Source organism: Pangasianodon hypophthalmus, chromosome 16 (assembly GCF_027358585.1).
Source record: "Pangasianodon hypophthalmus isolate fPanHyp1 chromosome 16, fPanHyp1.pri, whole genome shotgun sequence".
NCBI classification, from domain to species: Eukaryota; Metazoa; Chordata; class Actinopteri; order Siluriformes; family Pangasiidae; genus Pangasianodon; species Pangasianodon hypophthalmus.
Window position 1 is genome coordinate 9987490 of NC_069725.1, and position 22818 is coordinate 10010307.

At 39.8% G+C, this 22818-nt stretch overlaps 2 protein-coding genes across 2 annotated transcripts; both read right to left on the bottom strand.

Moving 5' to 3' along the window:
- Positions 1–1677: 1677 nt before the first annotated feature.
- dhrs3a (dehydrogenase/reductase (SDR family) member 3a) lies at positions 1678–7649 on the bottom strand. Its single transcript, XM_026920318.3, has 6 exons — positions 7196–7649; positions 4282–4425; positions 3709–3828; positions 2581–2819; positions 2370–2495; positions 1678–2276 (listed from the first exon to the last, which is right to left on the bottom strand). The coding sequence occupies exons 1-6, from the start codon at positions 7391–7393 to the stop codon at positions 2192–2194; spliced, it is 912 nt and encodes a 303-aa protein (XP_026776119.2). The 5' UTR covers positions 7394–7649; the 3' UTR covers positions 1678–2191.
- Positions 7650–8342: 693 nt separating this feature from the next.
- On the bottom strand, positions 8343–22268 carry igsf21b (immunoglobin superfamily, member 21b). The gene is made up of 10 exons (XM_026920349.3): positions 21738–22268; positions 15699–15811; positions 15035–15156; positions 14827–14945; positions 13472–13587; positions 12305–12788; positions 11674–11774; positions 10050–10242; positions 9719–9757; positions 8343–9587 (listed from the first exon to the last, which is right to left on the bottom strand). The coding sequence occupies exons 1-10, from the start codon at positions 21796–21798 to the stop codon at positions 9511–9513; spliced, it is 1425 nt and encodes a 474-aa protein (XP_026776150.3). The 5' UTR covers positions 21799–22268; the 3' UTR covers positions 8343–9510.
- Positions 22269–22818: the final 550 nt, after the last annotated feature.

Here is a 22818-nt window from a genome sequence, read left to right on the forward strand (position 1 = left end):
ATCTGAAATAATTCTTCTCTGCTGTTTTGCTTTTGTATGATTTATTTTTAACTGTTGTCCTTCATCACAATGTTCCTTTGCAGACTTGTGTGAACTCTTTATAAACCCGATGATGTGCAACCTTCCGCCTTAATTCTTCTTCTTGACTGACAGTGTAATGGCAGCTCCAGGGTCTCCCCCTCACTGAGGAGCAGCTCAGAGAGCATTTGTCTATCTTTCCCCCGCTTGCACACGACTTAATGATGGATGTACACAATGCCAGCCAGCCCATGGAGCCCAGGCTGTTAGCACCAGCAAGTTTGGTTTAAGGATTTCACTGTGTATCCAGGGTAATCTGTCTAAATGTTAAACGTTATTATATTGTGAGCCAAATGGAAAAGAAATGTTCACAGCGTCGGTTCTGGATTGTTCAGCCATCTGTCAGTGTTCTACCTGATTTCCAGGTTTCACTTGACACATCGACTCTGAGATTTTTGATGTGTTTTGAGTGGAAGAATGTGTTCAAGAAACTGAACTGGTAATTTGATCAGTTAAGAAGAAAACATTTTAAACCTCAGAATGACCCAAGAATGCTTTAAAGTCACAGCAGTGGTATTCTATGGAAAATGAAACTAATGTAACTAAACAGAGGTTGAAAAGAAGTTTAAACATCAAATTAAACTTGAATTAACATCTGATGAATGTAGCAACAAGCTCATAATCATATCCAGGACTAACATGTAACCGTATCCAGGTTATGTACTGTAACAGGGTTATGAAGTGTGACGTGCCCCTGCAGTGTCTCAGAACAGCCAGTATGGTCCGTCTTTTCCACCTGTGCTGGCTCTCGTGAAGCCCTTCTATTCCCTTGACAGAGTTCATCACAGGGTGAACTGTCCATCCAACAGCCTCCTCACATTAATCTCCTATTTGGCTAACCTTGCTCTGAACTCGCCCTCTGAGATTTGAGCTGACTTCTCCAACACACGTGCAGCCCATGACACAGTGATATGTCATGATCCCACATGAAAAACTTCCACTGGCAATAGTGGCTGTATGAAGATCCAAGGTTGGGAATTGAAGCCCTTACTTCAATTTTGTGTCACACTGGTTGGAAAAACCTGCCAAAAACGGATAGCGCAGAAATATTTACTTTTATAGACTTACACTGACAGTTTCTAATCAATTGTTCAGATTTGATTACAGTCTGGAAAGAAAGAAATCCAGCCTCAGTGCTAATTTACGTTAATGTGTTTTAAGGTACTTTTGTGTAATGGTTGACATATAATTGGGGAAATGTAATATTTAAACATATTGTAATAGGTCAACGGGCCTCTCATCAAGTCCAAAAAATGCAGAAATAAATCAGGGGTATTTTTATGTAGCCCATTTCTAACAGCACGTTTGACAAAGCTTAAAACGATGATGGTAAGCCATGATTATTTGAATAAACCCACTGAAAGGCATCCATTAGCCCTCCAGTGGCCGACCCTTTGCAGCATGCTTTCCTGTTAAGAACTGCCTGTGTTTTGACAACCCTGCCATGAGCGCCATGAGCTTATATTTGGCCGGCCTGCGGCGCAGGAATGCTGACCATGAAATGCCTGTGAGTTTTGGCCCAGAAAGAACATGCTCGCTGCCAGGGACGTACATTTCTAACCCGAATGAATCCACACAAAATATTGCTCACTGGCGCTATTTTCTTATCAAATACTGTTTATTTAGTGTTGACAGTAATGTTGAGATAGATACGCTGGATTTATTTACAACATGCTGGAGAAGGAACTTGCATCGAGTTACCTAAAAAGCATGTGAAATTAGTAACATTCTACAACTTTCACTAAATCCATGGCATCTGTGTGTAATTGTACTTGAAGACTTCAGATGTTTCCAGAACTTTTTCTTTCAGAAAATCTATCTGTTATTCAGTCTGTATTCCCACCGAGCTCACGGTGCACGCTCGTCAGCAAGCCTGTGAGTCTTTTAGACTAACACATCAATATTTCCAGCAGACGCAACTACAAATCATGACTTCATGATGAATTACATCCATTGTGAAATTTATGCTGGATAAACAAGCCACCGTGATACACCGATCCCCATGATCCTGAAGTCCTTCTCTACAACTCGTTTGCTGTTCCAGGGACACAGTGCTCGCATTCAGTTTGATTAAAGGACTTTTCACATTCCATCCTTCCCTGCAGTAACTCATTTAAGTCCGTCCCTTGAATGTGTTCATGCACGTATAGCTTCCTGCAAACTTGTGGATTTCCTCCAGAGCACCTTGTGGGAGGAGGCTGTGGCAAAAAAAAAGAAAGAAACTCAGGTATTTACATGGAGAGAATTTTTTTTTTTTTTCAACAAAAATACAGCAGTATTAGAAAACGAACCTCTTGAGGATGACGAGAAAGTGCATGGTCCATGGCAGCACAACGAACGCAGTGTTGGTCCTGACTGCATCTACAGTCCTGTGAGCCACCATTTCAGGATTCAGAGGCGGAAATAGCTGAGGGAACCTGCCAAACATAATACAGAATGATTTGACCACAGAGTGGGAATAATGACAGTAATGAAATAATTGGCCAGGTCGCACTACAGTACCTGACTCGCATGCCCTGAAACATCTCTGTGTCTGTGTGGAAGGGTAGTATGGTGGTGCAGTCCACTCCTGGACAGTCCAGCAAGCCCAGAGTGAGACTCTCCATGAAGGCGTAGGCTGATGCTTTGGATGTGCAGTAGTCGATGGCCCCAGGGATGGAAGAGAGCGAGAGGATGGAGTTGATGCACACCACGTGGCCATGGCGCAGCTCCAGCATGCGAGGCAAGAAAGCCTTCGTGGTCTGTTGGGAAAAGAGACGGGACCCATTTCACATTATTCAGCTTCTTCAGGCTCTTCCTACAGCTTGCTTGACGAATAACAAAAAAGAAAGACCTCGGCACAATACGGTTAGGATTGTTGCGACACTGTGGGATTCAGTAAGTCCCGAAAATCACGCAGCCTGCTAAACTGATTCATTTAGCAGATGTTTGAATTTTGGCCCACGTTCGGCGTTTGATCTCAAGTCAAAGGATTAATAGATTGCGAACTACTATTATTACATCTGCCCACTGGCCTTGCAATGCCCCGACATATCAAAGCCTCCTCTTTCAACCCCTTCATGTGTTTTAAATTAGGAGCTCAACAAATTAACTACCACCTTCGGCAGTGGTTACTTAACATATATCTAAAACATATGAACGTCACCTCTGATTATCGTCGCCTATAAATTTGTTCCGAGCAATGCAGACAAATGTTGGACTGATAGAATCAACCAGATTTCCTCTGAACATTCCTGTAATGCAGTCTCAACTTCACTCTCAGTGTTTTATTGGAAATGCAGCTCTGGGACTTTTTTTTGAAGAGCAGCCAGTTATCATGACTGGGTTTGTTGTTTCCGAACTTCTCTATAAGAGCCTCTTGATTGTTTCATATGAGGAATGTGATGTTTAAAACAGACTTTTTTCCTCTTCTTGGCAATAACATTGATTAATTATGAGGGGAATATTCCAAAACAGATAGCAAGCCAAACGATTGGAAAGTGTTTAAATAAGTATGAGATGTTTTGAAATTCACAAAGAAGCCCATGTGCAATTGTTGGGTTCAGTAGAAGGTTACTGTGGGATAATACTGTTGCATGTGCTCAGGAGAACAGAATGAGCCTGAACACTGGTGTTTGTCTTTTTGCTTACCCAGAACTGCCCAAGTGTGTTGATGTGCTGCGTTTTTAGAAGGGCATCGTCGTCACTGTTCATCAGACTTTTCCCATGAACCACTGCTGCATTGTTCACCAGAATAGTCACATCCCCAACCTTTTAAAGAAGCAGAAATGTCCCGGTTTATTGATCTCCCCAGAGATATTTGTGTTACTTTGTGTATATAATTCTTATCCTGTGTACATTTATCATTCAAGAGTTCCTTTCCTTTCCATACCCTGTCTGATGACAAGTTTGCGTTTTTGAAGCCAACTCAGCTTTAAAACATTTCTTAAGGTCAGTTGTGTTACTCATTTTCCTGTCAACAGCTCCGTCTATAAATTTCAGCCTACGCAAAAACCCCTTCCTTCAGTTTTATTACAGTTACAACGGGAGACTTTCTTGTTCACTAAATCTGCCTCCAGGTGTTTTGCTCTTGTAATTGAATTCCTTTAATCTAATGTTGATGGACCTCATGTTCCATAAGGTACCGCCTTTTCATTCACTGCAATAACACTCCGCTCCCTGGAGGTGAAGTGAGCAGTGCAGACATGGCGTGTTTTACGTTACCTTTTCCCTCACCACCTTGGCCTGTTCGTACACCTCCTCCCTATTTCCCACATCACACACAAAGTAGTGGCATTCTGTCCCCGTCATGGAGATCTCCTCACACGTCTCTCGCAGGCACTTCTCCGTACGGCCCCAAAGAATGATCTGGAAAAAAAAAAAAAAAAAATCAAAATCAGAACAGTGCATCCAGAAACCTGCTTGAGGATTAAAGGAATACTCAAGCTCTTCTCATCCTTATCCTTTTCTCATCACCACATCTGTCATTCCTGGGATTAGCACAGACAAGAATTTCAACACACTTCCTGTCGATTCACAACCTATTAATGGAAGTTATTAAATTGTCAGTAAGCATTTATGATCATGTGATTATACAACAAAATTTTATACACACTAACAGTAAAGGTTGTAGAATTAGACAATTTTTGTCACAAAAAGAGCAAAATTGAGGCACTTTTGTGTCTGAGGCACACTGAGAAATTCTCTAACACAAAACCACAAATTCTTTACTCTGACATGGTCTCATTTTTAAAATGACTCTAATTTGACACATTGAGAGATTAATTTGGCTGAAGTCACTATTTGACACAAACGTTTATTCACTGCCACAACAACTGCCCTTAGACTTTGATTATAAGTGAGTTTTGCGTCAACCGGTTCTCTGTTCTTTTCTTATTACATTGCGGAAATGTTTGTCTGTGGAAATGTTTGTCTGTGGAAATTGCCATACAGTACAGAAGTCATACATAGACATAAGGTTGAGGAACACAAAAGTATCCCTTTAATGCAACCCAGAACATACAACAATCCCTGTGATCGCCAAAAATCATTACACAAACAAAGAGCCGAAGTTCCTTTGGGGAAAAGTCAATGATGTATTCCTGTATCTTTCTGCAGTAGAGCCAGTGAGAGTGATAGCAGAAGGGGTCGGCCTGCGGGGGCTGCTCCACTCACTGGCTATTAGATATGTCATTCAGGGAGGGGGTCAGAGAAAGGTAACACAAGAATGAGTCCTCCTCCCTCGGCCCGTCCATCTTCATCTCTCTCACTCATACACAAACACACACGCTCAAAGGCATTACACGGTTCAGTCGCCTGATGAATCCTTTCTTGTCTGCTTAATATCTCAGCGAGGGAGAAGAGAAAAAGAGAAAGACAGAAATAGAGGGACAGAGAGAGTACTTGGATCAGTAGGAAACAGGTGTGGGCTCTCAAAAGAACGGCAAGCCTCCTGACTCGTGCCCAATCAGTGTCGCAATCAACACACACACACATAGAGCGTCCCATTATCAGTAAAAGTTCAAGCAGCAGGGCCACTGGAGCAGTGTTTCTGGGGTCAGACTTGGGCCATGGAGCTCCTGCCTCTGTGCTTTTACCTCAACACGATACCATTTACATACTCTACAACTTCCTTATGGGAATTCTACTTTGTAGATACATGCCAGTGTTTGTTTTTCTCTCTCTTCTTTCACACCAATAAAAAAACTGATTTGATTAATCAGCTTCATAGTCACACATTTGCATGTCACACATTTGCTTTTGATGTGTGAGTCGACCAGGAAAATATTGAGTAAGCATTAAGAATCTTTACAAGGCTCAAACCAATGAGTCTGAGTCTAAAAAAAAACAAAAAAAAAAAACTTTTTCCCATGATGTGTTCCAGTTTATCAGTCTCAGGACAGGAGATAAGTGGAGAGACTTTCCTGACATGTGTATGCCTGCTTTGCTTGGCTTCCACACACACACACACACACACACACACATTCACTCACTCAGCTCTATTCCTGTGGCTTTCAGTTTGAGTCTTTCTGCAGCCTGCACAATAACACTGATGACATCACCAGCCCTACTCCACTAAAACTGGCTGACCTACCAATGAACTTGGCTGTCATAACCAATCTGTAAGGTGCTTTTGCCTACTACACCACCTGCATGTGATCCATTCACACACCCACACACATACACAGATGTACACGCCTACACTCCTGAGCATGATCTCCTCACGTACACTTACCTTGACTCACACGCATAGTCTCGTAAAGTAGAACAGTTATTCCTGTCACTCATTCTCGTCGAAAAAACTTGCACCTAAATGATATCAAATATCCTTCTGTAAGGTTTCAGTAAGGTTCTCTTTGAACTTTTAAAGGATTGTTCTCGAGCTTGAATTTTGACTGTGCTGCCAAGAAAATAGTGGCCATGATGTGTTGAACTTTGGTGAACTTTTGGTTCACTGTAAGGTTTTTTTTTTTTTCCCCTGAGTACAGGGAAGTTATGAGAGAGAAGGTTAAAAAGTCACAGATCATTTAAACTCAACAAAACAGTCAGTCTTGCCTGTCAGCACTCCATTGTGGGGCATTTGTAAAGGCAGAAAGGCTTAGGAAACACCTGTGTTTGTGTGCCTGCAGAGGAGAATCTGAGGAGGCACATGAAATACAACCGAGTCTGCATTCATTTGAATCCAAGTGCTATGTCTGGAGTCTAGACACATTAACTAATGCCATCACGTGGAGAAAGTATAGGGTAGAAGCAAACTTTGTGGATATGTGGAAACATTTTGTGCATGGTTTACCCCATACTGTAAGGAACAGTGGGAGATTTATTATAACCCTATTACTCCAGTAGTTTCACAGTTGAACATTCAAGGGTATGCAATTATTCAGTGCCCTTGTAAGATCTGGCACGTTCCCTAACCCAATATTACATGCACTATCCAGGGCTGTGCCAGAATGGAGACAGATAAGATCTGTAGTAAGAATTTCCAGATTAAAATCTGGTTCAGTCTTTCTGTTTCAGATTTAAACCCTCAAAGTTTGATCTAGCCAAGAACGACCTGCAGAGGGGCATGCTCTCTCTGACACACTCCTTTAAAATGCACCCTAAAGCTCATTTGTAGCCTGTGAGTAGACTTTAGTACCTTTCTGGCTCCTTGCTTGGCGAATTCTTTGGCCAAGTGTCGTCCGATTCCTCTGCCTCCTCCAGTGATGAGCACCACATCCACGCCGAGATCTTTGCGCTTCTGCGGCATCAGCAAACGCACCGCGGCTTTCAGGACGCACAGGGAGATTTGGATAGGGAAAAGCACCGCGCAGCACAACAACTTCAGATCCATCATTCAAGAGAATCAAGAGAAATGTCCAAGTGTATGCTTAAGCGTGCTTAGAACTCTCCAGCTGGCAGCAGCTCTCGTTCCTGGAGTCAAAATCAGGAAAAAAAAACCAAAACAAAAAGAAAACAGCCCTCTAGTGTGGACTCAACCTGTGAGCCAGGTGTCCCAGTGGAGCTGAAAGTCGTGTGAGTGAAGTGTTGCTGTGGCTGGCGCGCACTGAGTGTGCCTTACGAGCCTAACGCACTGCTAAGGGAGAAAGTGGGACGGTGCTCTTATGTACCGCCTCAGCACCAGAGCGCACTTTGGCTGATGGAGTCACTCGATGGAGGACGCCTCATGCTTTCAGAAGTCATCATGATTTTTTTTTTCTTCTTCTTCTTAATTTCCACAGCCATCCTCTTGATTTTACGCTTGGTTCTGGAAATTAAACACACTCCACCACTGGAAAGTGATGTGAAATCCTATTTATTGGGTTATTTTTTCCCTCTTGTTGGATCAGCAACTGAAACACGACTTAGGCTACCTGCATTAACTCCTCCAGATAAAGTTAAAAGCAGGTGAAAATACAAATACTGGAGATGTTGATGATGATTTAAGGGTTTCGGATTGTTTTTTTCTTGACTTTTTTCTTCCCCATTGAAAATATCCCAGTTAAATCTTTCTGTACTGAGAAGTAGGTCCCCTAAGCTATTTCTCTTGCTTTTTATAGACTGTAACCCCATAGACTCTAAAAAAAGAGCCCTTTAAAAGTTCTTCAGCAGTTCTTCAGCAGTCCTTTGGGCTTTCTGGAAGAATTTCTCCAGGAAGCTCTATCAGATAGGAAATCTGTTGTAGAGCACATCAGTTTTCTGTGCTAAATAGTGCAGTGATAAGAAATAGTTCTAGCACCCTAAAGGGCTCATTCATTCATTCATTCATTCATTCATTCAGGGTCACTGTGGATCTGGAGGCTATGCTGGGAACACTAGGACACATTCTGGATGTCGCAATAGTTCATCATAGGACCCCATACACACACACACAGTCACACACTCATTCACACCTAGGGGTAATTTAGCATAGCTGCACTGGCATGTTTTTGGGAAGCGGGAGGAAACCCACATGGAGAACATGCACAGAAACTCCACACGGACGCTAAGCCGAGCTCAGGACTAAACTGGGGACCCTGGAGCTGTGAGGCAGCATCGCTACCTTACTCCACCACTGTTCCACCCAGGGCTCTTCAGGTTCCACAAATATCTCTTAAACATCTTTTATGTAGAAGAGTGGCTCTCAAAGTGGGGTCCATAAAGCATAGGCAGTGTTTGTTTTTTTAATTCTGTTATACAGTAGTAGTGGAAATGACAACTCACTCTTATCAAAGTTATATTTATTACTGAGTTCTTATAATTATTAGCCAGTTCGACTGGTCACTTAATATTCATCCAAACCTCAGTAACTCAAAAACAAGTCGCCTATAAATAACAAATAATGTGAACTTTAGCTTAATGTGTTCTGTGGAAAGTTCAGGAATAAAAAGTTCCATGAGCTATAGTTAGCCTGACATTTGAATAGTTGGATTATGTTCATGAAATAAATCTGTGCAAGGGGGTCTGTGGAATTTATTATTAGATCCAAGGAACTGTATTATTTATATACAGTTAAAAGGTTAGAAAAAAAATTTAAGTGTATGTGACAATAGCAGGGTGGATTTACTACACACTTGAAAGGTAAAATCTATAGCTGTGTTTTTTTATAGGGAAACCTGTAAAGGTTCTCTGTAAAACCCTACAACACAGTGTCTTCCTTACTCACACACTTGAACTATTAAATGAACCAGCAAACCCCCCTTTTTAATAAGAATACAATCTTCTCTAAGACATAACAGAACTGACCAAATATGTCATTTGTTTGTCTAGAAGTCTCTACTGCCATCTACAGGTCAGATCTTGCAGGTGACACTGAAGTCCATTTGATAATGGTCTAGATGGCAGGCGCGTGGCACAGTATTTTGCACTTTCATATATTGTAGCTCACATGCACAGTTTTTCATATAGGAGCAGAACCGTGGCTCAGACAGTCTGTATTAAGTCTTTTCAGGTGAACAGAAGATGTCAGGGAGAGGAAAGATCATCAGTGTTTGTTCAGGTAAACTCCAGGATCAGTAACAGCAGCAGTACGGTGAGTGCAGGTCCAGATACAAGTCCACTCGAGTCAGCAACTACAGGCCAGAACACAGGCATGAAGAGATGACACTGTTTAAGCACTGGGTTCTATCTCACAATAGCATCTAACGCAACTGTATCTAATATTGATTAAATATTAGGTTTATAGCTTCACCATATACCTTACCATTTAAGTGTAGTGTCTCCTTCTTTATTCTTGGATTCTCTATTCAAACAGAAATAAAGGGTGAATTAAAATTCTAAGTAAAGCATTATAGGTATTGTCCAAATTGATTTTTTAATATTAAAAGCCAAATACACAATGCATGCACAAGACACAGTGTGCACCATGTGTCTTAGTTATGTATCAGTGGACTAGAGCAAGAGTGTATTTGTTATTCACTGATACTATAAGGTGTGTGTTTTGGTAATGATAAATCACTGAAGTGTGTTTGATTCTGACTGAAGACTATGGGAATGTCTGTGTGAGTGAGTGAGTGTGTACGTGTGATACTAACCAAACACTATGAGGCGCATGTGTGTGTTGGTGGAGCCAAGCGGATTCTCAGCCGTGCATCGGTACATGGAGCCGTTGAGCTCTGCAGGTACTCTCTCAAGAACCAGAACCTTGCCTTCTCTCTCAGCACTGCCGTCCAGCAGTAGCCCACCGACACGCGTCCATGTGAACAGAGGCTCTGGAAATACCTCATTCTGTACCATATGCAAACACACAGAAATATACAGCTTTAACATCAGTCACAGATACCAAGAGCGCTTAAATAAACCAAAAGAAAGTGGTTGAGTTTAGGTTCGTAAGAGCTAATTACTACAATGACAAGTACACCATATGTGTAGGCCAAAACTAGCCCTAATGTAAACAACCATATTTACAAGTTAATAACATTTTTAATCTGAGCCCAAAACATTGAGGCCACCATATCAGTCCCAGTTAACAGCTAACACACTTTTATATATTCCGGCTTTATACTTTATTGATTTTTTGCTCCATGCTAGCTTTTGAGCGTTGTATAATACAGAGTTATGTTAGCTTTTGTATTCGATTTTTCATACATTTGCTGTAAAATGACAAATTTAGTGTCGAGTTTCTTTGATTTATATTGGAACCCTTGCATCCCACTGGCACACCAAGCCTGATATTTTAACTTTTTTTAATGTTATTTGGAATCTGAGCCAAAAATGTCTGGACCCATCACGTCAGTCCCTGTTAACAGCTAAAATTCTTTTATGTATTCCAGCTTTATCCTAGTCTCATACTTTGTTGATTTTTTGCTCCATAATAGACATAAAAAAAACAAGTTAAAATATCAGGATTTTTGTGCCAGTGGAATGCAAGTGTTGCAACATAAATCAAAGAGACCAGACATCAGATTTGTCAAATGACTGCAAACGTATTGAAAAATATAGCTGAAAATCGAGTACAAAAGCTAGCTTCACTCTGCATTATACAAAGTTCAATGTCTATCATGGAGCAAAAAAGTATGAGCTGAAGTGAAAGCTCTGCACTTGTGTTCTTATGTTCAGAGTTCATTGCCATCATTCCATGGCCATATGTGGGATAGATGAAGCGGTAAATATGTGCCATTTCTCATTTGCTATCAAGAAGTCCTCATGTTCAGGTATGTGGAGCTGGAATGGATCACAAGCTACATGTAGAAGCAACAAATCTTCAATAGCCCAAATAAAATAAAAGTGTTCATTGAATCAGTGAACAGAAAGTCAGCATACTTAGGACGTAAGAACCATGACCGTGTAAACACCAGCCCTGTACAGAACAGCATATTTGACAATATCCTATAGATATATCCAAAATTTTTGTTGAACTATTAAGAAACTTCAGTTACAGAACAGTTACTACTTACATTACAAAGGAAAACTTCACAATGTCAGTTGTAGATATGAAGTGAAAACATATATAGGTCAAGAAACTCATGTGATGAATCATGTCAGGAAACAGCAGTCCTGCTGGAAGTTGCATAGACCTTCATTTCTTTAAACTGTGTAATGTGGAACTTGTATTACTGTTCACATTTCTACTGAAATATTGACTTTTCCAACATGTGACAACTCCAGGCTTTTTCAGTTACACATACCGTCAGTGAAGGACATTTCTTATGATCTTACCCCCTTTGTTCCCACTTGGAATCCCTCCACGGTGATGCGCACAGTGTCTCCCACTTTTACTCTGCTTGGAGTCATGGAGAGTTTCGGTCCCTTTGGAGCAGCTTAATATAAAGCAAAAGATGACAAAAACCTGGTTGGTGTCTCTCATATGATGGTTTGTTAACTGTACAAGCGGAGACAATTTCTCTTTATATTGAGTTACCTTGTTACATTTTCAAAGAAGGTGAACTAAATATACTAACGTTTTAGAATAAGGATTCAATTATATGGTAAGGAAATGGCAAAACTATGTTTTGTTAAAAAGAGATTTGTAAAGAGTATCACAGATTTCCTAGCAGCAGCCTTTTATAAGTTACATATGTGAGGTCATGGTTGCGGTCATGAGGTGATGACTTTGCTGTTGGTTCTTGGAAACAATTACTCCATTATTTCTGGAAGGAATCCGCTTTGGCGGTTCTTCGCTTTAGTCATAGAACCATGTGTGATATGTGAACTTTTGCAACTGACTGTATTTCAAATGCTTTCGGTTTTAGTACTAATATGACTATTTCAGATTTCTTTTTTTCCTGCAGGTTTGACGTTACACATCATTCAAACTTTTTAATTTTGGTTAGTGTGACTTCATACTCACAGAGTGTGACCTCAGCCTGCATGGGCATGGAGAGAGCTGGGTGCTTGACCTCGCAGCTAAACAGCGCATCATTGTCGAGCTGTGGGTTCAGGTGCCAGGTGAGCATAGCCTGTACCTGCATGGTGCCATCAGTGAGCTCAGACTGTGTGTGGTTGAAGTAGTAGAGTGGGCTGGAGCTGAGAACCCAGCGTGGAAACTCCCTGCTCACCACCGTCTCTGGGATGATCTCAGTAGTGGGACTGGCACTCTCCTGCCCCAGAGCTCCTGGAGTGAGGCTGTGGCGAGGACGAGCCCGGTCCAACCTCATTGGCTCGATGTCCGGCTCCAGGTGAGAAAGGGACTTCTGGCGCTTGGTGTCATCGAGCTCTCGGCTAATCAATGGCCTGCTGCGTTTGGCCGAGCGCAAGCCTCTGTTCTGAGCTGCCTCTGATGGCTGAACCGAGGGAAGCACCTCGATCAGCTCGCCATCTCTCTTAAAGTGCACCTGAGAGATGAGAGACAGTAAGGGCAGAGTGTGAAAACATGAAACTGTTGACAAAAGAAAGAATAAAACTAAAGGTCATTGCATATATCCTGTGTAACTAACAAACAAAAAAAATGTACACTGAAAATTTAAAGAAAACAAACGGATGCTACTCTACAGCAACTTGCATGCCAAGGCTAAGTCACAAATTTCATTTCTCTATTTTTTTATTTGCATTAACAGCTAATAGACCAATTTAAAACAAGGCCGTAATCACATGGTCTTCAGTGAAAGAGAACTGCCAGCAGAATGCCATGTCAGTCCAAAGGATGGAGAGTTTCTCTAAAGAAGTTTTTTTTTAAAAAAAAAATCATATTTAATATTAATATTGGCATTACATAATTTCTCAATTCTATTTAGGTTATTTTGGTGAAAAAGAACATGAAATAATGGGTCTTTGTAAATGCTTATGCATACCCCTGCCACCTTACTCCATATGAATGTCTATCATGTCTTTTTAAAAATAATATTATCTATATTACTAGTAACTGAGATGAATATCAAATCTAAATTATAATATGCTGGCTATTTTAAATGACAGTTTACAATTAGAATGGGACATACAACTGTTAAGTAATGAACACTACTCAGCGTTTATTGCTATTGAGTTATCATTTTCTTAAAAAGATAAATCAGAAGCATACCACAGGAGCGGGTTTTCCTCCAGTCACAATGCATATGAGTGTGAAGTTTTGAGCCTCGTAGCGATTGAATCGTGCCGGTTGGTCAGCTGCAATTACAGAGATGGATTTCGGGGGTGCTAAAAAGTGAAAAAAAAATTAATTTGTGTATTCAATTATCTGAAACAGTGTAATGACACAACTTTGGAAAATCCTAGTGGTCACTGAAACAGAGATATTAAGAAGGACAGTAGGAAAGCCCATAGTCATGTTTTCTACATTAGTGCTAATTGTTTAATTACAGACTTAATTACTGCCAAAGAGTGATCAGATCACTAATCAAGATATTATTGTAAGTAAACAAGCTATAATTATTTGCACCATTCAGATATACACTCACCACTTTATTAAGAACATCTGTACATCTGCTCATGCAATTACCTGTGCAGTTATCAGCCAGTCTTGTGGCAGCAGCAGAATGCGCACAGTGATGCAGTTACAGGTCAACAGCTTCAGTTAATGTTCACATTAAACAGAAAGGAGGAAAAATGTGATCTCAGAGACTTTGACTGTGGCATGGTTTTTGGTGCCAGGCAGGCTGGTTTGAGTATTTCAGAACCTGCTGATCTCCTGGTCTTTTCACACACAATCAAGGGTGGAAACAGCTTGTTGATGAGAGACGTCAGAGGAGAATGGCCAGACTGGTTTGAGCTGACAGGAAGGCTACGGAAACTCAATTAACCCCTCATTACAGCCATAGTGAGCAAAAAAGCATTTCAGAAGGCACAACGTATCAAACCTTGAGACAGCTGAGCTAAAACAGCAGCGGATCACATCAGGTTCCATTCCTGCCACCAAAGAACAGGCATCTGAGGCTACAGTGGGCACAGGCTCAACAAAACTCAATAGTTGAAGTGTCTAACTGTTGATATATAGTATAATTTAGTAAAAATATGCAATTCTCACTTATGAGTTATAAAAAGAGTTTCTAAACACATCAAACTGTGCTTGTCACAGCATGCTTATCTTTCAAGCATTACACACTCAATTAACAAAACAAGCTAGCAGAGTGGGATTAACAGCCTGCAAGTTCCCCAAGAGACGAAAACCAGCAAAAATAGCAAGCACAAAAAAAGAAAAGAAAAGAAAGCACTACATTTAGACCTGCATAGCAATCTGAGCGAAAGGTTTTATCTTGTTGATTCATTCCAAATTAGATCCAAAGTCAACTACAGCCAATGTGTTCAAGAGAATTGTGTATATACAGGAGAAAACCAATTATAGGCTGCTTAGAGCACTGCTACATGTGTGGGTGGCTGCAAATAAAAGCACGACTGATAGTAAATGTAATAATGGACTATGTAAGGAGTGAGACTTACACATAACAGCAAGTGTTATGCTTCCAGATGCTAAGACCACCTTCTCTCTGGACGCCCTGTCGTAGATTCCCACATGGCATTCGTACGGCCCGTTGTCTTCCATCTGTACTTCAGGCAACCTAACACACAGAACAAGCTCATTCAGATTTCAGTTACAAAAACAGGACAGATTCTCACAGGGAAGCAAGAGACAGGATACAGGCTTTACCTAACAGTCGATTGGTAAACAAGATCTTCTCTTCTGCGAAAGTCCTCCATGTGAGAGAAATTGGTATTGTACATGGCGTCATAAGTAAAGATTTTCTGCTTAGAGCTACCACCTTCTGTAACCTATAAAATATTAAACTGTTATTCAGAACAGAAGGCCAGTATACAGTAACTGTGTGGGAGATGTTTCATCACAGTAATTAATGTGTACGAGATAAAAAAGTGACACTTTAATTACAACTGGCTAAAATGGGTAAAGGGTTATGAATTATGCTTTACCATGAATTAATAAAACAAAAACTAATTCAGCAGTGCGTTCTGCAAATGAAGTAGCAGCATTTTAATAAAAAATGTCATCACATCATGAAAGGGAAAACACTTTCTGGCAAACTGCTACAGCCCTGAAATTGAATGCACATACACAGAAACTCATCTGTCAAGGCTGTAGCCCAGCATGCCTGAAAAACGATCTGAAAATGAAAAAGGCTTGTCCTAGAACCACTGAACCATGATCTTTTAATCCTGAATATAATTTTCATATTTTAGGCACTTTCATCTCATGCTGTATCAGAAGTGGGGCAATACAACTTATGCAAGAAATGAATGACTGCCTCTTTAAGTAACTAATATAAATGATGGTGGCTGAACGCTCTGAGTTCACTCACCCGAAACCACACGATTTCTCTCAGGTTGCCGTCAGTCCTGAAATTGCACTTCAAAGTCACCGTATCTCCCATGACCACAGGCGGGAGAGGCTCGATACTGACTGTCAAATAGCCTGCAGGACAGAACAGGGATAAATTTATCAATTTAAAATTTATATCTGGAATTTATATATTTCTGTAAAGCTGCTTTGTGACAATGTCCCTTGTTAAAAGCGCTATACATAAAACTGAATAGAACAAAGATCACACACTGAAACTGTAGCCCCCGAACCCCCCTATTCTCTGAACATCTGCTCTAATTAATGTCCACTAAATATTTATTCATTGTGCTGGACTTTCTCAGCTCCACAAATTAAAAAAAAATTCTGAAACATAAAAATAATAGTGAAAACTAATTCATAGTGAGGCCACGAGCAGGCCAAGGAAAGAAATCCCACCACTAAATGATGTCCTGAATATTTTATATGGTATGAATCCAGAAGGCACAGCTCAGCTGCTAAACTAATATTTATCTACTAGTACAAACTGAGTAAAATAATTGCAAACTGTATGCCTTTGGTTATCAATAATGTTTCATCATAAATATTTAAAAGGACACATGAATTCCAGGTTACTGCTGAATGATGTTAGTATGAGTGTTAAGAAAATTTCAAGTCAATTTTATTTTTATAAAATTGATAGGAGCCAGACTCAAAAGCGAACCCATCCTCTTCCGGGTGACACTGGATAGTGGGATTATTAATCGTTACACTATAGATCTGTAGGCGAGTAAAGACAAAAAAGTACTTAGGATGCTCGGTATGAACATATTGTGAATAAGATGTATCACAAAATCTATTCAGTATCCACAAAAGATTATCCACTGAAGCAAGGGTGAGAAATTTGCTATCCATTCCATGTTAAGGAACGGTTTCAATGAGCTTTTAAGCTACATATATGTCAAACCTATATCTGCTAAGATCTTCTGCGGCCTGCCAAAAGGTCACATGTATTTATCACAAAGTTTAATATGAAAAGGAATAAAACATGACAGGGCATGCTCTTATATTATAGAAAATAATCAATGCAATTCGACTGTAATAGCTATGGCTATTTTTACTGTCTTTTTATTTTTTTTCTCCCCCTCTTCATACAGAGATCCTTATAATTGCCCACACTTACATATACACACACACCCTGAACCATCAACTACAGTATGCCCCAATCATCAAATGCATATAAACTAAAAAAAATAAATAAATAATTCAATGCCGAGTGGTGTGATGCAAAAGGATGAAGGGCCATTACCACCCTGACGCTGATTATTTTCCAAAAACAAGTGTTTTATACCCCTCATACTGCAGCAATTCATCAACAGTTTCGTTTTTCGTTCATTAAATAATCACTGTCATATTTTTAGCTGTTTATAGCTACATTTAATTTTGTGGAACAACCGAGAGTTAGTTCCCGTTATCACTTACATTATAGCAGCTATAAGAAGCCAACTCACCAGCCTATTTTTTTTTTAAATCTCTCTCGAAGTTAAGACAAAGAAAAAAAAAACACACATCTTGTCATGTTGTCGAGAAACAGGAAAGCACAGGAAAGCCTCTGTCCTGAAGAATGTCTCATGGTGGAAAACTTACTGACTGTTAGAAAGTGCTGACACTGGAGACCATAAATGTTAAATAAACTATAGAAAATGTCACTGTATCAACAATTACACGTCTTAAATAATAATAATACTTTGATTAAATAAAAAACCATTGATTAGTAGGCTTGGTTTATATGCAGGTATCTGTGAACGAGCTGTTACTAAAGAAATGATAACGCATTCGAATGGGTGCATTAATATAAATGTGTGATTTGAAATACAGCCAGCACTACTGTCAGAGCTGCTACATAGTTTGCTGCAATTCTCTAAAACACTGAACAAAGCCATATGAGAAGAACTATATTTTTAGATTCACCTGAGGCATCCACCAAGTGCTGACAACCCATTTGCACTTTTATATGATTAGCAAAAATGGATCCCATTAAAATGCAATACAGGATAGCTTCCACTCTGATAAACAATAGATCTCATACGGTATAGTGAGTCAGTTCACACAAATAAAACTGCGCACAGTGTGAATGCAAAACCATTCGAATAGCCTCTGTGTGGTAAAGAAATATTTGTGTGGGATGTCGTACAGTCTGTCACAACTCAGTGGCCTACAAAATCCACCACTTCCGCCGTACTGGCTCATCCATTGTGACGTTTGCGGACAGATTATTTTTTTCTCGTATTTTCCCCCCTCTCCTTAATCCATAAGCTCTTCTCCCATCAACCAAGTGGCTCTGCATGCTGCCCCAAATGCAGCTGAGAGGCCAGGCCAAAAGGTCCTGTAATCCTACTGGCACTTTATGAACCAAATAATGTAAAATACCAAAGCATGCAACTCAGTCAGTGACCCGTAAGTGCAGCTTTCCTAGGCCAAAATAAAAATGAGCTCTTGTGAAATAACAGAATATGCATTTTAAACACACATGTAGAGGTATTGGTTGTATCTCAAAGCATGCTGTAGTGCACTGTTTCCTAATCCTGCACTGCATATTTAAGTACTTTAGAATCAACTGAATCTAAGTGATAAAGTATCTATATATTTTTCATTTAAACAGAAAAAATAATCCATACACAGTGTATAGGTATTGAAGTGCATTTCTGCCCCAAAAGAAAAAATATTCCACATCAGCCTCTCGTTATTATGCGCAGTCAAACCGCAAATCCCCTGTTCTACCACATCCCAAATGTACTCCTTTAGATTCAGACCTGGTGTCTGAGGAGGCCACTGAAATACACTGAACTCACTGTCATGTTCATGGAACCAGTTTGAGACAACTTGTGTTTTGTGATATGGTGCATTATCATGCTGGAAGGAGCCATTAGAAGATGGGTACATTGTGGCCATGAAGGGATGCACATGGTAGACAACAATACTCGGATAGGCTGTGGCATCCAAACGATACTTGATTATTATTAAGGAGCCCAATGTTTGCCATCAAAACATTCCCCACACCATTACACCACCTCCACCAGCCTGAACTGTTGACACAAGGCAGTTTGGGTCCATGAATTCACGCCGTTGACACCAAATACTGACCCTGCTATCTGCATGTCGCAGCAAAAAATTGAGATTCCTCAAACCAGATGAGATTTTTCCATTCTTCATCTGTCTAGTTTCGGTGTGCTTATGCCTACCATCACCTCCTGTTCATGGCTGACACGAGTGAAATCTAATGTGGTCTTCTGCTGTTGTAGCCCGTCTGCCTCAACGTTTGAAGTGTTGTGAGTTCTGAGATGCATTTCTGTCATCGCGGGGGTTACTTGAGTTCCCGTAGCCTTCCTGTCAGCCAGAACCAGTCTGGCTAATCTCCTATGACCTCTGACTGCCTACAGAACTGCTGCTTACTGGAACTTTTTGGGTTTTTCCTACCATTCTATGCAAACTCTAGAGAGAGTGTTGTGCATGAAAATCCCAGGAGATCAGCAATTTCCAAAATACTCAAAGCAACCCATCTGTCATCAACAACCATGCCACGGTCAAAGTCACTAACATCACATTTTTTTTCCCCTATTCAGATGTTCGATATGAACAGTAACTGAAGCACTTTGGCTCTGTCTGCATGATTTCATATTTTAGTATTGTGCTTAACATTCATGCTTTAAACTTCTTAGAAATGTGGGTGTAAATTAATTCTGAAGGACATTTCTTACATTTGTATATGTATACACTCTGTGGCCACCTACCTTGTAGTTAGACTCATCAGGTTCACCTACTACAGGTGAATTTTGTAGGTACAGGGTTACTGAATGTAGCCTACCTGTTACCACTTCCTAAATCATCTATTAGAGGAAAATGACCACCGCTTGACCACCACGGACCAGACAGATTTGGATTTGGGTGTTGGACCATTCTCAGGACAGCAGTGACACTGACATGGTAATATATGTGGTGCTGGTACGAGTGTATCAAGCCTAGGAGCATTGTCAAGGTTTTAAACACTGTATTCTTACTACTGCTCACTTTTGTAGACAAACATGCTGTTGTTCCAGTTTGGAGGTGTACAGTTACTATAGAGACTATAGCTCATTTTTTCCAGGCACACATTTTTAAAAAAAAAAATCAGTGTCAGTTTCTGACCACATAAATATTTTTGGTGGAAAATATTGGTTGGTGGGCTATTCTCAACACACCAGTGACACTGAGGGGTTCCAGTTACATGGTCTACCTGATACACTTGTACCAGCACCATCCAGACTACCAAGCCACTACCATGTCAGTGTCACTGCTGTCCTGAGAATATCCAATCCAGCACTTAGATAATATCTCAGGACTGGTTCTATGGTGGACCCTTTCCACTGATATCCAGCATACAGGGCTATAATCAGTAATTATATAACTATTAAGTGCAGCCATGTGGTAGGTTTACCTCATAAAGAAACCATACATTCCACTGGTTCGCCGTGACATACTGTGACACTAACGTACTACAGTCAATTCCTCATTTAAAATGGCTGATTCAGTGAATCATGCTTCAGGAGGACCTGAATGTAATAACAGTGACCACTTGTGTTACCATAACAACAGCGAGTAGCTAGCTATTTAACAATATTATACTGGTATTATACAGGACATAAAGTTCTTTGCTATTACAGTTTCTCAGTTGTACATGATTGCTGTATTCATTTAGTCAAGCTATGTTTTGTTCCATCAAGGTATTACTGTCACTTACCTCTTGAAAATATAATATATTCCTATTTCATATTTCTGTTGAAATTAGTGTTATTTCTAAATGTTTGGGATGTAGTTTAGATTTATAGTGTGCAGTCAGTATATTCAGCTGAAGGACATGTCTGTTCAGTTCATAGCTGATAAGCACTGAATTACTGCTACAGTAAGGCTTTTTAGGAAGCTGTCACAGACTACTGTATTGACTGCATAATCACAACTGTCTATCAAGCACTGTCTCTATCTCTCTCTCTCTCTCTCTCTCTCACACACACACACACACACACACACACACACGCATGCACACACGCACACACACACTTTACCTGGACAATATGGGCCAGAGAATCTGCATTAGTGATATTTACTGACATGAATAATCTTTAAAAGTTTAATGTGTACAACATACATAATCTCATTCATTAAATTACATAACTATTCAACAAATTATCTAGCATATGACAAAATCCTCAGTAAGGCAACAAATAAATAAAGGGATAATAGAAAAAGACTATAGAATCAGCACCATGTTCCAAAGATACAGATTTAATTAGTTCAAGTCTCATGTTGGATTCAATAGCCTGAAATGCTCCATTATAGCTAACAGCTGGCAACTAAAATGTATTTCAATGTACAAAATATAGTTTATCTCAATAAAATAGGCTACATGCTCTCAAAAGATGTTCAGGAAATCCGCTGATGGCAGCTGGGACTGTGATTAAGAGATGGAAGGCATGCGAAAGAGTCTAAAATCCCCATTACAAAGACAAGTCATTTAACTATTTATGTCACTTATTTCATTTTAATGTGATCACTGTATATATATATATATATATATATATATATATATATATATATATATATATATATATATATATATATATACACACACATATATACACATACATACACATTTATACATATATTCCATGTTCATTAGAAAATCTAACCAGAAAATAGTTTAATGTGGAAATAATATAATATATTATATTATATTATAATATAATATAATGTCAGCAGGACTATTGAGTAAGCAGTAAAAGCACTTAAACACAGTACAATCCTACTTTCATTCATTCACTGGGAATACAGACTGGAGTCACTGGAGCAATATATAAAGTGTCGTTTTATTATGTTTCTATTTATCTCGACATGACAGTATTGCTTATGACAAATGATCACATTTTCAGAAGTTCAGAAGCTTAATTTCCTTTTCCTGTTCCTTTTCTAATCTCCTAAAGTACACATCAAGAAAAGAGCATAAACAGAGTAGACTATAGAAACTTACCCATCACTGAATCCATGAAGTCGGAGCACAGAAGCAGGAAGAAAGTGAGCAGAATCTTCATTTTTGTAGTGTGAATGAATTAAACATCAAATGCCGTGTTCCCATTTTATTCAGAGCCCTGATCTCACATGTGCCTCCTGGTGTGAAGTAGCGCTATTTAGAATGGCCAAGTGCTCAAAATGCTCCATTTTCCTCTAGTTCAGGTTAAATGTTCCTCTTTCTCTGTATTCCTGCCAGAGGATCGGGTGTGAATAAGTGCTGCTGGTGGCTGCATCGGGTGGGGATTAGCGCAGAGACAGCTTTCACCGAATTCAAGTGATGGGCATTACGAGTCACTTGGATGAATCGATTCTTTTGAACTACTCGTTACATTGAATCGAACCACAGCAGCTGATGGCATTTGAAGAAAATCAACACTCGCCTCTGAAAGGTCTGTTACTTCTTTGTAACATATACAGACTTAATGAATCATACCTAGGGTTAGGATTATTGTTTTATTATTGTAGGATTATTGTTTTATTGTTTTTAAGATTATAGCATTGTAAATATTTTGAATAAATACCCCCAAGTATTAGGAAATCCCTTTCTGAGGAAAATATCAGGGAAAGCACTGCAGATTTCTGTAAGTCGGTTGTGTAATATTTTGTAATTGTTAGTATGACACTGTGTTTTCCAAATGGATTGATATCACAATGTAAATGGTGTTAATGGTTTAACAGTATATGGCCAAAAGTACATGGACACCTGACCATCACACCCATATGTGGTTCTTCCCCAAACTGTTGCCACAAAGTTGGAAGCACACGGTTGTATAGAATGCCTTTGCATACTGTAGCATTAAAATTTACTTTCGCTGGGTGTTCCAAACCTGTTCCAGCATGACAATGCCCCTGTGCACAAAGCGAGCTCCATAAATACATGGTTTGCCTCTGGTGGTGTGGAAGAACTTCAGTAGTCTTCACAGAGCCCTGAACTCAACCCCACTGAAAACCTATGGGATGAACTGGAACACACTCTGTGAGTCAGGCCTTCTCACCCAACATCATTTCCCAACCTTAGTAATACTCTTGTGGCTGAATGA